Consider the following 18,232-nt stretch of genomic DNA (forward strand, 5'->3'; position numbering starts at 1 on the left):
TATGCTTGGAAATAAAGGTACCCAGATGTCTGACATCCTGATCACTACCCAAAGCAAATAACTCGAAATCTAAATCTGAAAAAAGGTCGTTTAAAGTGATAGTACAAAGGTATACCTTCATCAACATAGTCTAACTATTCCATCATTTCATCAATGTCATGCACTGAGAAAGTATCCATGTCGAGTAAGTCCACATACGTTTGTTTTCCTTTGATGTACTTTCTTCCAGGAAATTTGGTGAACTCTCCTCCATGGTACAAGCTAATGGAAAAGATTGTCGGATGCCCCCCATGTGAAATAACCCACTTCAGCTTAGGTTTCAACAAAATCGAAGTTATAGAAGATTGAGAATGAAAGAATACTTACAGTAATGATGTCCAACATCGATTTCCTCCATATTTGCACGTATACGCCACAACACCATTGCGTTTCAGAGACGAAGATATCACGATTAGGGTTTTCTTATCTTGACTGTGAAATTTTTGTTTGGGTTTTCTGAACGGAAAGATGGAGTACTGAGAAAATGATCGCCTCTTCGTATACAACATGTCGGTAACTCAAGAATATTAAAAAGACAAAAATGCCCTGCATGCCTTGCACGTGGGGTGCTTTAACGAAGCAACTAGACGGAATATTAAGTGAGGGACCAGGCGGGTTACGAATTTTAACATTAGGGATCATTCGAGTTAAAAATCTTGCTCAGGCACTAGGCACGCAAGTTACCCCAAACCACAGAGACCATCCGTGTAATTCTCCATTTTAAATTTTAAATTTCTCACTTTAATTACATTAAATTAATAATTGATTCTTCATTTCAAATTTCAAAATTTAAATTTCACACTTTGATTACATTAAATTAATAACATTAGAATAAAAAATAAAATAAAATTAATATATATATATATATATATATATATATATATATATATATATATATATATATATATATATATATATATATATATATAAAATAAGGTGATATAATTTCATGCATTTATTTAAATCAACGATTATAATTTTATATAACTAAAAAAAATATCTCTTAATTAATAATTTATTTGAAATAATTGATTAATAATTTTAAGTTTTACTATGAAAGTTTAATTAATTTTAAAACCGTGCATCTAACGGGTTATAAGTTAGTACATAATAAATAAATAACCAACCACAAGGCCTAAACGCACAAAGGCAATGCACTATACAATTCTACATCCACATGCAAAACTAATTAATGAACTCTTATATTACACGAGAGTTATAAAAATAAACACTTAATCATTCTATTGAAGTTTTAAATATCAACTTGCATTTAAACTTTGAGATCTTTTGATCACTACCAAACAATCATCAATTTTTGATGATGATAAACAATCAAAAGAAATCAAAACATGTAATCAAGAGATTCAAAAGAGACAATGATAAGTTGATCAAACATGTAATCAAGAGATTCAAAAGAGACAATGATAAGTTGATCTCTTGAATTAACTAATTTGTCAACATAATCATTCAAAATAGCTAGTTCAACAACATGGGGTAAAAAAAGTTCACTCATTTCTTTGTATACACTACTAATTCCATTAAAAATCCTGTCAAAAAAATACCAGACTTCCACTAACAATAAATCAAGAAAGACACTATCAAGATTCAAGATTCAAAATTCAAGATTTAAGATTCAAGATTCATGATTCAAAATTCAAGATTCAAGATTCATGATTCAAGATTCAAGATTCAAGATTCATGATTCAAGATTCAAGATTCATGATTCAAGATTCAAGATTCAAGATTTCAAGATTCAAGCTTGAGTTCCAGTCAATGCCTTCATCTGAATATGATTAGGATCAGCAACAGAAGATCCAGATGATGTTGGAATCGCCTCATAACTCCCAAATCTCCTAACTCCAACAACTTTAGCAGTAACAGCATAAGTCACAATCAAAATGAGAACCACAAACAACACATAAACCACAAACACAAGATCAAGAATCGCAGTAGCTCTCAACTTAGAATCTTCAAGATCACATTTTGTTGACCCTTCAACTCCACTCACAACATCAAGAAGCTTATGGCATCCATCTGGTATAAAAGCATCCACATAAAGAGAAAGCCCTGTTTGCAAAGACCATAACCCCTGTAAACAGATCGAAGCCCCAAGTGCCACGTCAGCAACAAAGAGTCTCGGGTGGCATGCGAGTATGATACAGAGCACAGCAGAGATAGCTGAAATCATGGCTGAAACTGAGTCACATTTTGCTTCAAGATCAGACATTTGTAAGGAGGCTGAAGATGAAGAAGTGGAGTATTGAAGGAAGAAGAGAGCAGATGCAGTTCCAAAGAAGAGATCGGGTGGGAAGGGGAGGAGAGAGGTGGTTTCTGAGATGAGGAGAGTTAGAGAGAGAATGAGAAAGAGGAAAATAACACCTGCAGATTGGAGAGAGGTGAAGTGGTGAACAGGGGAACGACCTTTGACTAAAGGGTCTGAATCGAATGAGACTGTGGTTTGATGGATGAAGGAGATGAGAAGACAGAGGATTAAGAGGTAAATTTGAAGGTACCTTGTGAAATGTTGAGATTGAGATTGAGAATTCCATGTGAATTGATGATAGGGTTTTGTGAAGTAATCTCTAGGGGATCTTAGATGGTTTCTTGTGGTGCAGATTAAGTGGTAAAGTCCCATTGAGAGTAATGTTGATGATGTGAATATGTGGTAAATCAATCCAGACATTTTGTGTTGTGTGTTTGTTATTATCTTAACCCCTTTGTGTTTTCTTTTCAATGACAAAAGTGATGATTAAAGATGGGGTATCTCCTTTAATGCTAATTGGAATATCATCACCTTTCATTCACTTGAACCTGAAAGCAAGAAGAAGGTAGAACAATTCATCATAATTTGAATCTTGAATAGAAAAAAGCAGATCCATTCATCATATAGTGTTCATATAGAAACTGATACATTTGTTACATTATGCATAAGAATATGGATTCATAAAAGATAAAACCTAGAAATATCTCACAAGTAAGCTCATTTTAAGTTCTATATACAACTTAAACAATACAAAATCTCCCAAATTACCGAATTATGGTCAAACAAGAAATGTTACAAAGCAAGTACCATGCGAGAATGCTCTAATCAATTACAAAACATCAAGCAGTTGATCAAGATCGACTTATCAATCCTAAAATCAGCAAAATCCTAACAGTAATATACTATACAGGAATCAAAAAGGATGCAAACAAGCAAAATTTAGCAAATAAAGAAACGATAAAAGATTATAAGATAAAACAAACCTTGATCATGACCGGCGATGAAGTAAGAACCAGTAAAGTGTAAGATTTTGAGGGTTTTACTGAAATCGATCGGGGAAGAAGACTTGGGAGGGGAGAATGTCGATGACCCGATTGAGAGAACGCGCATGAAAGCAGCAAGAAGGTCAACGAGATTGAGAGTGGCTCGATCGAAAGAAAGAGTGCGATGGAATGAGATCCAGATAGGGAGTGAGATCGAGAGAGGGTTCAAGAATGAAGCGGCTGTAAAGAGTGGGGTTTTTTAGGGATCTTTTGTCTGGAAATCATAACAATTGAATAAAGGGAATTTTGGGTCGCCGAGATTGTTACTTTGTTTGGTTTGAGTTTTGGTGTTTAGTTGGGAATAAGTATGGAGATAACATTAATTTGGTAATTAAATTAAGTTTTTCTTATTAGACCTTAAGAAATGTCCAATTACATGCTATTAAATAGTTGTTGAATTATCATTTATGTTGTCATTTTTATATATTCTTAGAAAAAACTTAGAAAAACTCAATATGCTGTGTCGAAATACACGAATTAACCATCATATTTACGTTTTGTATGTTTAAACTATCTTATCTTTTAACACTATACTTGCCCATATCGTCACTTTTTTCATGTCACATTAGCATCTCCTACATTATGAAGCTTTCATTTGGCCTTCATCCCTACATATCTGACGAGTAGGTACTTCAATTTCAAGTTTGTCATCATCATCGTTGAGATTAAATCTGACACGAGCATTCGAATGATCGTTTCGAAGCACCACTTGGACGATCCATCGGTTGCAGCGTATGCCATTTTGAGCATTTTGTGACAACCTCCCAAACTATTATAATTTCGAACGCCTTCCTTTATCATCCAATTGGTGCATCTCGAGTGTTGCAGTCAAAATTGTTTCGTCACTCTTAGTGATTTGAGGTTGATTGTATAAGTTGTTATGCATGTCATTTCATTGTGAAAAAACCTTGCAATGTGCTTCCACAAATGGGTTGTCAGTTGTGTAGCTACCGTATCCTTTGATATGTTGACTTAAGAACATACCAATGTGATTATTTGATTGTTGTCCAAAGTTGATAAGGGGGGATTTTTTGTTATTCTTTTCAATTTGCATACTTTTGGTTCGGTTTAGGTTTCAGGAAGATACGTGAAGTTCGGTTGGGAAATTGGAGACATATATTATATTACTGGTGTAAGATAAAAAGGGTACCTCTTGGGATAATGAAACTGAGCGGGTGAAAAAAAAATAGGACTCTCATATTAGATAGAATCGAACTTTTGATCAATCCGGCACTTGGGAGCCTATGGATGAAGACATGGTTTCTCTGGATCCCATCGAATTCCATTCGGAGGAGGAGCCTTATAAAAATCGTATCGATTCTTATCAAAGAAATACATGATTATGATAATGTGATAGTGGTGAAGACTCGAAACCAAAAATATTTCTAATTGGTGTGTTGGAATTAGTAACGAACGATTGGTTTCGATAAGTAGGCGTGGTGTTGTTTGAAAAATCATTTAAAGCCATTGTAGTTGGGAAAAATGATTAAAATTAACGGAGAGTTGAATTAGAATGATTTTAGTTTTGATAAATAAAAAAAAAAAGTTTTAGTTTAGTTGGTAATTTATCCGAGGTAAAAAAAAGCAAAAAAAATAATAATAATAATGTATATATTATTTTTATTAACAAGTGTATATTAAAAAATGAAAGAGATTTGTGCGATGAGGTCTCAGCATTGAAGGTTTTATAGTGTGGTGGAAAATAGGGGCATTCATCACGCCTCACTACAGTCCACATCTCACTACAAGGTATGGTGTCTTAAGAATTGAATAAATGGGGTTTTGGGTCACCAAGTTTTTGAGTTTGGTATTTAGCTAGGAATAACTATGAAAATTATATTAATTTACAATTAGGTTAAATTTTCTTTGAAAATCAATTAGACCTTAAGATATGCCTAATTGTATGTTCATTAAATAATCGTTAAGTTACTATGCTTTTTATATTTTTATATTTGGAAAACCCTTATAACAAACTCAACCTATTATGTTCGAGTATCATCCTCAATTTGAATTTAGAGTTTTCCACTTATAGTGCAAAATACTATTTTGAGAAAATAAAATAGACTAAAACTATTTAAGAATTTAACATAAATAGATACAATAATAATTATATAAGTTATTATTATAATGATGATGAAGTATTTAAATGAAGAAAATTATTTTAGGCTTCAAAAGATAAAATAAATGATGATGGACTAAATTTGTCAATATAATCAAACTTAAGGATTAAAATTGAAAATGTTATAAACTTACTTGCTAAAATGCTAGTAAGTTGGGGCAAAAGTCTAAAACTTAGAAGTCCCAATAAAGACTATATTATTTTGAGGCCAAATAAATGAATAAAGACTAGAATGGTTAAAGTTGTTGAAGGGAATAGATGTATAAGCTTGAATTTTCCTATTTTCCCCTTATTCTTTGGAATGACTTCAAAGCATGAGAATAAGAGTGAAATGGAGAATTTAAGGGTGGTGGAACGAGTGGGGATTTGAAGCTAAGGATCCATAGTGAAGATTAAGCGGTATAATCTTTTCCCCGTCTTATCATATTATTGATATAGGGTTTGAACTTGAGCTTAAACTCAATTTCTTAGTGTCAAGTAGTGAATCATTTGAGTTTCTAGTTACTATTCCTTCTGTAAAATGACATTTTGTCAAAAAAAAAAATATCTCTATAGTTGCTTGATTAAAGCTTTGAGTGAGAATTTGTGGATTTCCTAACCCTATCTTTTATGAACTTAAATCTAAGAAGTGATTCATGATTCCAATGAGATTTTGATGTTAGGTATGCACTCTATAACATCATGAGGCTGCCATTTCATCCTTGCATGGTCAAATTCCATCTTCAGTAGTGGTATAATCTGGTGATTTGAACCCTATTTTTTTTGTTGATTTAAGGTGTCTAAGCCAATAATTAAATTGGTATATTCTTGAAATGAAAGTAAAGTCCTTTTCAGGTTGCCCTCAAAACTAGTAACCGAGAAAATTTGTATTGGGAGAGAGATAATTTGTTAATATATTAATTAGAAATAGTGGTTATTAATTTAGAATTAATCAGAAATTAATTAGAATTAATTTTGGGTTAAGTAGATTTAATTTGAAGTGTTGGCACTAAATGTGACATTGTTCAAAAGTTGAACGATGGAGAGCTTCTAGAACCTCTTATAATTGGACGGTTTTATGGAAGACTTATAGGGCTTATAGGAAGCCTTGTAGGATAAGTAAATGGAGTAGATACCTGCCTAATTTGAGATATTATTATTATATTCAAATTAGGGTTATCCAATGATTCCTTATCAGATATAAATAAGACCTTATGGTTTCTTATTTTCGTCTATGCTTCCTTAGCTAGCTATAGCCAAAATTTATCTGCTCTCTCCTCTTGTATTCTTGTTGCTAAGGTTTGGGTACAAACCATTAGATGCATCACCTCTTTGGTGCTAGTATTCCCAAGCTTCACCACAAAAAGGATTGGTTTGATTTATTTACAATAACAAATCAAAAGGTATGTAATCTTAACCTTGCAATTTTTGAATTACACTAGGGTTAAGGTAGTTTAGTTTTTCATTGTATGTTGTTATCACGGTGTATGACATAGATCTTTTATAGGATGCATGTACCCTATTATTTGTTAATTGTTTTCCATAATGTATAAATTTATTTGTTATAAAATCCACCAGTTGTATTAGAGCTTAGGCTTGTCAAACATTGATTGCACATAAGTTGAATCGAACTAAACCTGTTTTTTGCAAGCTACCGATCTCACGACATGACGATCTGTCTGTCACGATGTGAGATCCGATTTTCCAAATTTTCAGTAATTATCTTCCTAAGATTTATGGTGTTTTTTTTTGGTAATTATCCTGTATTAGTTCTGTTAGATTCCGAATTTTGAATGTCTTGTGTGATAATCCATAAAACCCTAAATATTAGGAGATATCCTTTTTTGATTATTTTTTAATTAGATAAATTAAATTGAATTATCTCTTATGAATTTAATAATTAATTTGATTATATGAATAATTAAAAGATAATTATAAATTCATTCTAGGTTTGAATTATTTAATTAATTATATAATAATTTAGATAATTAATGTTTGAACCTTGTATTTTGAAAAGTTTTAAAATACACATTATACTATATATTATTTAAAGTTAATTTATTATATGTATAACAAAAGTCAGTCAAATCAATAGTGTGCCTCATTCACGAAGTTGTACTCTAATGGGGGGAGGGGGTAATAAGCATAATGGTCGTCGAATGGGTGTCCACTCTCACTCACCGCTCCCTTGTATGGTGGATGGTCGTTAGCCGAACGGGTTGTATAGGACATAACCTCTAAAAGTATGATATTATAAAGTAACTAAACCTTTTTTTTAAATCTTACTTTAGGACAAAATGTGAAATGTATGCTAATCCCTGAAAACACACATCACTCTTTATATGTCGTTAGTGGAGCGTGCATGGTTAACCGATACACTAATTTGGGACTATAAAGTTGAATGATGGCAAATCGAAAATTATCATTGTTAGTGGAGTGTGTGTGGTTAACCAACACATTAATTTTAGATGAGAAATGGCATCGATGTTGTCAATCGGGTATGCATGGTTATTCACATCTTATTTGCGATCATCGGTGTCTCAGTCACAAGTTAAAGAGCATAATCTGAGATTAAACATGTCATTAATAAGATTCATTGAATCTAAAAAGATCTAGGAATTTCATGTTAGATTGAAATTGGTAAATCTGTATTACCTACCTTAATAAATTTGTAATTAGATTACAACATCCATCTTCTTTGTTGTGAATTGTGTTTTGGGTCCTAGCCTTGAGTATTAATGTTGGGTTAAAATATTAAGGATTTATATCACTAACTAAAAACTATATCTCTTTAAATAGATGTTTGGAAACGGTGAACTCACAACTACTCAAACCCAAACTTCTCCCTACTCTTGATGTTGTCAAAGAGAAGCTCACTGGTCCCAACTACATTGATTGGATGAGAAACTTGAAGATGACTCTTCGAAATGAGGGAAAAGAATATGTCCTCAATAAGCCTCTTGTCGAAATCGATCATTCCACCGCTACTCCTGAGGAAATTGCTTCCTACAACAAACATTATGATGACACCACGAAGGTTGCTTGCATCATGGTGGCCACTATGACACCAGATCTAGCCAAGTTCTATGAGGAGTACTGGCCATATGAGATTAGTCTTGACCTTGTTGGAATGTTCCACAAGAAGGCGAAACAAGAGCGCTATGAAGTACTCAAATCTCTTATGACATGCAAGCTTAAGGAAGGAGAATCGGTTTGTGCTTATGTATAGAAGACACAAAAGTACGTAGAGCAAATCTAGAGGCTCAATGTGTTGTTTGATAAGGAGTTAGCCATTGACATGGTACTTAACTCCTTTCCTCCTAGTTATGATTAATTTTTCTTGACTTATCATTTGAACAACACGAAGACGACATTGACCCAACTCCATAATTTGTTGCAAACTGCTGAGTCGGGGATGAAGAAAAATCATGTTCTTACTACAATAAATTCTCTTGTCCTATCTATTAGATTTGAAAAAGGGAAAAAGAGGAAGGCTCCTTCCCAATCAAACAAGAAAGGGAAAGCCCATGCTGGAGGGCCTAGTAGTGGATCCAATACGGAGCCCAACTTTGATGTTCCTGCGATCAGTGAACCAAAAGATTCCACTTGCTTCCATTGTAGCGAAAAGGATCATTAGAGAAGAAGTTTACCTAAATACTTGCAGGACTTGAAGGATGGAAAGATTAAGGCGTCCTCGTCAGGTATTTACACTATCCAAGTCAATGTCACATAATATTCATATTATTGGGTTCTTGATACAAGATGTGGTTTCCATATTTGTTCTGATTTGCAGGAACTAAACGATAGTGAGGAAGTGGAGCATGGGAAGCTCAATCTAATCATATGGATAGACGATCTTCACCTATTACCGAGATTGGGACTTATGGGCTTGTGCTTAGTAGTGATGTTAGGAGTGACTTATTAAATTGTTACTACTCATCAGAAATGACATGAAACATTATTTCTTTTCATGCATTGTTTAGACAAGGTTTTAAATACTCTTTTGATAATGATATTGGTTCAATTTCTACGTTCAAAACTGGTGTTTTATGTTTAAAGTTTTACCTTGTAATGGAGTGTATGAAACTGTGATTCGTGTTGATAACATAGGCAATAATGTGTTTCATATTAATTCGTCCAATGGTGTGGACAAGGCATGTTTATGGCATTGTTGTAACTCCCGATTCCTGGTAGGTATTTTAAATAAGAATTCTCATTTTTGCAAAGGGATTCGACGAGTTGGAGGCCCCAAACTCGTCGAATAGAAATGGGAATTTGGACGCGGGTTAAGAAACCTACTCAACGATTTGGGGAGCCCTAACTCACCGAGTAGGACTGCCAGAGTGAAACCCTAATTTTTCGGGTTTGCACCCTATTTAAGGACCTTAACACCTCATTGTGACCTCCCTCATTGCCCCCTCAGTCCAGCAAACCCTAATTTGTGAGCTTGAGCCCTCTTGGGTGTGTAGGAGTGAAAAGATAGTGATTCTTTGGTAAATTCTTGAAGGAGTTGAAGTTAGATGTGCTTGGTTGAAGGAAGATGCTTTTGATCCAGGGGTTTCTATGTTAAGGCATCCATATTAAGGTATAAAGTCTATACCCTGAATATTCACTTGCTAGATCTCTTCATGGAGATGTTTAGGGCTTTTAGTAGCTTGTTTTGGAACCATTTGTGGATGCATGCATGTTTTGGAGTCATGAATTCAGATCTAGATCCTTTGAGGGACTCCATGGCATAAAGGTGCCAACTTTATGGCCGTGGAAGTCCCATGCAATTTGTGAACCTCTTTTAGGGCCTTTTGAGCTAAATAGCTCGTGCATGGATTTAAAGTTAGTAACTTTATGTGATATATCAACTCTAGAGGACCAGATCTATGGATTGGATGCACTGAGCCCAATAGAAAGTGACTTAATGGATTTTGACTACGGGTAACTCAACGAGTTGTTCATACAACTCGGCGATTTGGGTCGTGGTTCCCCAATCTTTTCTGTTACTGAGTAAACCCGTTGAGTCTAGGAGATGAGTCAACGAGTTGGTCATGGTTTTGAGTTATGAAGATTGAGGAACTCATCGAGTTCAAGGAGGGACTCGTTAGGTTGTGAGTGAAATGTCTCGACTCTGTTTGAAGGGGAACTCGACGAGATGATGGACCAACTCGGCGAGTTGAGTTAACCAGGATGTTGAATTTAACCAGAATATTGACTTTGATGTTGACTTTAACCAAGGTTGACCCTTAGAGGGTTATGAAGTATGAAATGGATGCTAGAGGGTAGTTCCAAGTAAGGGTTGGGGACCATTTTGGAAAATTAGGCCATTAATGGGCTATTAGTGGGCTCTTATTGATTTTGGAGTTTTGGACTTGATTGGTTTTGGACTTGGGCCTTACATAAGTATCTTGTGGGCCAGGGGTAAAATGGTTATTTTATCCAAGTATGGATTATGAATCGTGATATAGAACCCAATTGCTAATTGAGTGATATTTTGGTATTGATAGCTCGAAGAGCTGCCAGGATAACAGTTAAGGATTTCTTGCAGTGAAGCTCAGCAGCATGAGGTGAGTTACCTTCCAGTAGAAGTGGGATGAAGGCACCAATGCCAACCCACTAGTAGTTGATTATAGTTGAGACAATTGTCTTTGTGATAATTGTATGGTATGCCACTATCTGTTATGTGTTATATGCTAGTATCTTATGATATTATGTGATAGTGGTAGGAGGGGTGAGATAGACCCCTTTATCGGTTGTAAGGACGGACAGGGTAGGTCGAGGAACCAGATATGCTTGACATGGGTAGGTCGAGCACCCCAGATATGCCTGACATTAGGTTTATGATATGTTATTATGTGGTAGTGGTAGGGGTGAAATAGTCCCCGTAACCGGTTGAGATAAACTGGAGGGTAGGTCGAGCACCCAGATATGCCTGGCAGGGTAGGTCGAGCACCCAAATATGCTTGACAGGGGTAAGTCGGGCACCCCAGTATGCCTGACAAGGGTAGGTTGAGCACCCAGATATGCTCAGCAGGGTAGGTCGGGCACCCAGATATGCCTGTCAGTATGTTTATTGTTTGGTATGGGGTATGATGGGGGAACTTACTAAGCTTCGTGCTTACGGTTATCAGTTTTGGTTTCGGTACTTCGTTTTCAAAGGAAAGGAGCTGGCGATCACAATGCATCACACTATGTTTTCCGCACATGAGATCTTTGGGATTACACTCTGATATTGTTTTATGATATCACGTTTTGATTATTGACACTTTGGGTCTTGGCATGGGATGTTATTACGGATGTTTTCATATTGTTGGTTTTATAATGACTTAATTAAAAATGAAATTTTTGGTCTTGAACTTTAGGATGTTACAAGTTGGTATCAGAGCCTTGGTTTGAGGGATTCGGGCACACTCTTGGGTGTGTCTGGAATCAAACTGAGGACTTTGTATGAAAATTTTCAAAAGAAAAATCATTTTTAAAAGGAATTTTGAAAAGAGAAAAAGAACTTTGAAAAGAACAAGGTGTGTGATGCGTGAAATTGGCCGAGCTCAAGTAAGTTTTCCCCAAGATACCCATGCATGTTATGTTATGTTATGTGATGATATGAATTGAGAATATGTGAACCGCATGCTAGATTAGGGCTAAGGATCTAGGAAGGATGCCGTATATGACTATTGTATGTGCTTGTAGACTTACTTGCTAGTACTAATCAGCCAGTGGTAGGATAGTCTTTTTAAGCTATGCCTGAGTGTATGAGCCTTTAAATTGCATGTACAGAATCCTGATTAGAGGATAGAAAGGTTTGATTGGAGTATGTTGGTTAGATTTTCCATTATTTGAATGCTGCTTGCTTTGTGCTTTGTGGGACTCTTAGTGATGTGAGTTAGCTACTAAGTAAATATGCTAAGTCACATGGGACATAGGTCGGATAATCTCAAAGTGATGGCCTTGACCCTATTGTGCAGCTCTTGTCTGAGTTTAACCATTCTAGGGATGTGTCTTTTACTCGAAGGATTATCTGACCTATGTTGCATGTCACTATATTCATGAGGTAGCTAGTTGACATTATTAGGAATCTTTCAGCACCTGAGGAAATGGGTGGGTTTAGGAACCTATGAAATCCTAGGATATGCTTCAGTGGATTAGTAGTAAGGTTTATTAAGACTTGGGTGCATCAGTTTGAGGAAGTGACTTGAAGGATTCAGGAGGATTGCTGAGAAAAGTATGGATAGGTGTGGAAGGTAGTATTGGTCCTGTACTAGTGAAAGCACAGGATCCATACTCGAATCTATGAGAGTATTGGAGAATATGAGAAGCTTCGGGAAGGAGAAGCCTTGAGTATGTTTTGACCGGTGGTTTTTGTGGATTTCTATTTTGGAGATGAGCACTCAGGGAGGCGGTTTTGGTTCAAGATTAGGTCTCGGCTCAGGTGGTGAGCCAGTCGAGGGAAGGACTACCAAGATTTTGAGTTCTTGTTGGATTAAGGAGATGGAAGGTGTTTTCCGCACTAGTCCCTACCCCATAGAAGCTAAGGTTCGGTTCGCCTTGGATCTCCTGTATTGGGCGGTAAGGAGTTTTTGGGAATTGATTGTGCTATATATGATGCTTTCTGAGTTGGACACTATGTCTTGGGAAGATTTTGTAACCCGGTTTGGGACAGAGGATGTTCCAATTATTGCAGTTCAACCGTTGGCAAGTGAGCTACTGAGTGTGACAGGGTGTCAGGCCCTGAAGGATATGACTTCCAGAGTCCAAGAACGTGAGGTCGATTTGGAGCACATTGGGAAGAGAGGGTCATGCTAGGCACATATAGTAAGAGGGTCCCGAGAAGAGACCCAAGAATTCTGATCATAAGGTGAAAGGCCATCAAGGTTGGAGTCAGTGCAACATGTGCGGAAGAGTGCACAAGGGAGTTTGGCACTCCAAGGGTTTAGGCTGCTACAAGTGTGGCAGGGTTGATCCCGTCAGCGTGGATTGTCCTCAGGGGGAAATCCATTTTGTTTTCTCAGCGATCAGGTGGGCCACAAGAAGTCCAATTGTCTGACGACGGGAGGATTAGCGAGCGCGCCTATCCCAGATACTTTCAGGATCACCGATGGACGAGAGAGTAGAGCCAGAGCTCCAGCAGAGAGGATTTGGACTATACAGTGACATGTAGGAGAGGTCAGGATTTCAACAAGAAAAGTTGCGGGTATACATCTTTTGCTCTTTTTCAGTTCTATCCGTATTTTATGGTTGTTTTCTTGCATCGGGTTTGATCAAGTGTATCTATGGGGTCAGTTCTTTACTTATGTTTGGATTATATTTTTAAGAAATGTCATATGCCAATTGCCTACCGTGAATTACTGAGTAGTTAGTAAGAGGTCGTTCCCCTTTTGCTGGATTGGGGTGTTTAGTGTTCTCTCGGTTCATAGTGAAGAATGGTCAGGGGTACTATGTAGAAGGCATGTGGTTATTTTCATCAAGCTAGACCACCCGTATCGATGAGATATAGTGGTTTTATCATGTTTTCGGGTATGGTTGATAATTACCTATGGAAGGACTTATAGGTTCTAGCACTACTGACGCTAGGAGAGGAGTGGTAGCAGAAGGATACGGGTGTAGTCGCACAGGTTGTTTGACCATTGGATGTTCCAAGGGAATTGTATTTTTTGCATGGGCCATTGTAGCACCCGGTTCCTGGTACGTATCTCATTCAAGTATTTTTTTCACATTTTGGAATGGACTCGGCGAGTTAAAGGCCCAACTCGTCGAGTAGAAACGACTTGGACCCAGGGGATAAGTGGCGGACTCGTCGAGTTGGCAACAAGACTCGACGAGTAGACCCTGTCTGAACAAAACCCTAATCCAAGGGTTTGCACCCTATTTAAACATCTTATTCAGCCTCCCTCGTCCCCTATGCTCTCAGAACACCTCACATTAAACCCTAATCATCTTTGGTGAAGATCTAAGGCCTCTTTGGTGGATTTTGGTGGTTTGTGATCACAAGAAGGAAGGAAAATCTTGAAGATCCAAGAGGAAATCAGAAGATCTTGAGTTTGTACTGCATCTACAGTTCTTTGGAGGTATAAACTTTATACCTTGCTCATTCATGTTCTAGATCTCTTTTTGGAGTGAATTAGGGCTTTAAGGAGCCATTTTTGGTGACCAAATATGAGTGCAAGCATGGTTGAGGCTAAGACTCCAGATCCAAGGTCCTTAGGGGACTACAAGACATAAAGTGGCTGACTTTGGGGCCTTAGAAAGCCCCATGCATTTTAAGAGTTTCTTTTAGAGCCTTTTGAGCTTATTCTCCCGTGCATGCACATAAAGTTTGTAACTTTACGTGCTAGATCGATCTTAGGAGCCTAGATCTATCTTTTGGACAAGTGTTGTACATCAGAAATCAAGAAATGAGACTTGGATAACCTCGAATCGGCGAGTTGTTCTTGGGACTCGGCGAGTCCGAGGCTTGACTCCCCTTTTCTGTTAGGGTTCAAAGGAACCCAGTTGAGTGTTAGAAGGGCTTTAGAGGGTCCAAGGGAGTGACCCAACGTGGTGGACTTAGCTATAGACCTGGAGTTCATAGGACTCGACGAGTGCATGAGCAGACTAAGCGAGTCCATGGAAATCTCCCAACTTTTGAAGGTGAACTCGACGAGTTGTTCATACAACTTGGCAAGCCAAGGACAAGACTTGTTTGTAGGACGAGGATGAACTCGACGAGTTGTTCATACAACTCGGTGAGTCGGATGAAGGTTCATTCGAGGTTGTTTTAGAAGGAGAACTCGTCGAGTCATTGCTAAACTCGACAAGTAGAAGCATGAAGAAGGGCATATGAAGGGTAGGGACTCGACGAGTTGGAGGCCCAACTCGGTGAGTCAGGTCAACTGGAAGTTGACTTTGACTTAGTCAGGGGTAAAATAGTCATTTACCCTAAGAGCTGTTATCAGTGTCTGACTAAGTCTTTTATGGGAATTATAGCCAGAGGACCACTGGAGCAGCAATCAGACATCTGTAGATCAACTTTTCAGCAGTCAGCCTTACGAGGTGAGTTACCTTCCAGTAGTGGTGGGTCTACGGCCACAATTCTGGCCCAACAGTAGGAGTTGTATGTTAGATGATTGTCTTTGTGATATCATCTAGGTTTGCTACTACCTGATAAGTTATATGCTGGCATGTTAATTTATATGTGATAGTAGTAGAGTTCGGTTGTTAGGACCGAAGGGTAGGTCAGGCACCCTAAATACGTCTGACAGTATGTTATGAGATGTTTATATGATGGCATGACATGTTATATGTGATAGTGGTAATAGGAGGGGAATAGTCCCTAAGTTCAGTTGTTAGGACCAAAGGGTATGTAGGGCACCCCAGATATGTCTGACAGTATGTTTATGTTATGATATATGTGATAGTAGTAGTAGGGGTGGAATAGTCCCAGAGGTTTGGTTGTTAGGACCGAAGGGTAGGTCAGCACCCCAGAATGGCCGTACCGGGTAAGTTGGGTACCCCAGAATTGCCTGACAGTATGTATGTTATATGATTGTATGGTTTGTGGTACGATGGGGGAACTCACTAAGCTTCGTGCTTATGGTTTAAAATTTTTGTTTCAGGTACCTCTTCAGCAAAGGGGAAGGAGCTGGTGCGGTAGCTGCACATGATACACCCTCTCGTTACCTTCCGCATTATGAGATATTATGGGATTGTACTCTGACATGATATTATTTTCAGTATTTGGGTTTTTAGACAAGATACATTGTTTATGAGATGATATGATTTCACATTGTTACTTACAAACGTTTTGCAAATCCATTAATTAAAAATGAAATTTTTGGACGTGAAATTTGGGTTGTTACAAGTTGGTATCAAAGCCCTGGTTTGAGGGATTCAGACACACCCTCAGGAAATTTTTGGACTCAAATCGAGGGATTAAAAGATTTTTACAAAGAAAATGGTTTTCTAAAATCTAAGTTAAAGAGTTTTGAGAAAGAACAAGGTGTGTGATGTGCGCGACCGGCCGAGCTCAAGTAAGTTTTTCCCAAAAGTACCCATACAAGTTTATGTTATGATTATTAGTTTCGGTAGAACATCATGATAGATTAGGACTAAGGATCTAGGAATGATGCCTTATGTGCCTATTATATGTGCTTTTGAACTACATGATAGTGTTGATTAGACATAAATAGGATAGCATGCTTAGGTTATGCCTGATTACATGAGCTTATGTCGCATGCTAGTACAGATTCCTGTTATGTGGATAGAATTGCTTGAGCTTGTTTCCCTTTTTGTTTGAACGTTGCTTGCTTTGTGCTATGTGGGGCTCAGAGTGATGGGAGTTGGCTATTAGGTGGGTGCGTTAGGTCACATGCTATCAGGGTTGAATAATCTCAGAGTGTTGGATTTGACCCTACTGTATAGCTCTTGTTTGAGTCCTAATCGTTGTAGGGATGAGTCCCTTACTCGAAGGATTATATGAGCCTTGTGGCATGTGACTGTATCCATATGGTGGCTAATTGGCATTGCAAAGAGGCCTTCAGCAGCTGAGGACTGGTTTGGGTGGAGTTAGAGGTACCCTAAGGCAAGCCTAGGATGGGAGTAGCAGAGATCAGTAGTAGTAGTAGTAGAAGTGACTTGGTGGAGTCAAGGCAGTTCTTGAGGAAAGTACGGATAGATGTGGAAGGTAGTATGGGCCCGTACTACTGAAAGCAGAGGATCCGTACTTGAGTCGAGGAAGGCTGAGACGAGACCAAGAAACTTGTGATAGATGTGATCCCTCTAGATGTATCATTATCATTAACGGTTGTCATTATGTATTGCAGAATGGTGGTACTACGTCCGAGGCCAGCAGTTAACAGTTCAGGAGAGGGATCGGGTTCGGGTTTAGGTTTCGAACCAGTGGATGAGAGGCTACGTGATTTCATCGTGTCCGAGATCACTAGAGGCATCCTTGATGTGACCCCGGTCATCTTTGGGTCGATCAAGGAAGGGATTATCGAGTTGATGGAGGATCGCCTCAGGGCGTTCAAGAGTGACATGGCGACCAGCCAGTCAGGATCACACACACTATCCTTTAAGGACTTCAGGAGCAGTGGTGCGCCGGATTTCCATGGGGCGAAGGACCCCATTTTGGCCAGGCGGTGGATTGCAGACATTGAGTCTGCATAGTTGACCAGCTTCTGCCTCGAGGGGTCGAAGGTACGATATGCAGCAGGATGCTTGAGGGACAAGTCTAGGGATTGGTGGGAGTCGGTTAGTGACTCTATGGGGGCCTCGGCTATTGAAGCTATGACATGGCCGGATTTTGTGATTTAGTTCAAGGCTGAGTTCGCACCTACGGTGGAGCTTCAGTAGTTGGCCCGGGAGTTCCTAAATATGAGACAGACGACAAAGACGATGGTGGAGATCACCGCCAAGTTCCGAGAGAGGGCTTTATTGGTGCCCCAGTATGTGGGAGACGAAGATATGAGGAGGACCCACTATCACGAAATGCTGCGAGCCGATATTCGGGAACATGTCAGCTTTTTAGCTTGTCCCACCCTGGAGTCCATGATTTCCAGGGCAAGGGAGAGAGAGAGATTGATTTGGTGCACATCCGAAAGAGGAAGGCCGATGAGGGACAGATGACTGGGGCTTCGGGGAAGAATCCCATGGGATCAGACGATAGGCCGAAAGGTTGCAGGAAATGCAGCAGGACACACGAGGGGGCATGTAGGTTGGGATCGTCGGGCTGCTACAAGTGCGGCAAAATGGGGCATTTCAGCAGGGATTGTACCGCCCCTGCACCCACTATTCAGACATCCGAGTTGTTGTGTTTCCACTGCA

The 18,232-nt window shown here is 38.3% G+C and overlaps 1 protein-coding gene across 1 annotated transcript; it reads right to left on the reverse strand.

Annotated features, from left to right (window-relative positions):
- Positions 1-1,447: 1,447 nt before the first annotated feature.
- On the reverse strand, positions 1,448-3,613 carry LOC111887814 (uncharacterized). Its single transcript, XM_023883960.3, has 2 exons — positions 3,286-3,613; positions 1,448-2,850 (listed from the first exon to the last, which is right to left on the reverse strand). Exon 2 carries the CDS (start codon positions 2,720-2,722, stop codon positions 1,793-1,795), a length of 930 nt encoding a protein of 309 aa, XP_023739728.1. The 5' UTR covers positions 2,723-2,850; positions 3,286-3,613; the 3' UTR covers positions 1,448-1,792.
- Positions 3,614-18,232: the final 14,619 nt, after the last annotated feature.

This window comes from Lactuca sativa, chromosome 2 (assembly GCF_002870075.4).
Source record: "Lactuca sativa cultivar Salinas chromosome 2, Lsat_Salinas_v11, whole genome shotgun sequence".
Taxonomy (NCBI): Eukaryota; Viridiplantae; Streptophyta; class Magnoliopsida; order Asterales; family Asteraceae; genus Lactuca; species Lactuca sativa.

Coding starts and splice junctions, on each gene's coding strand:
- LOC111887814 (XM_023883960.3), bottom strand. CDS start 2,722: ATGTCTGGATTGATTTACCACATATTCACATCATCAACATTACTCTCA.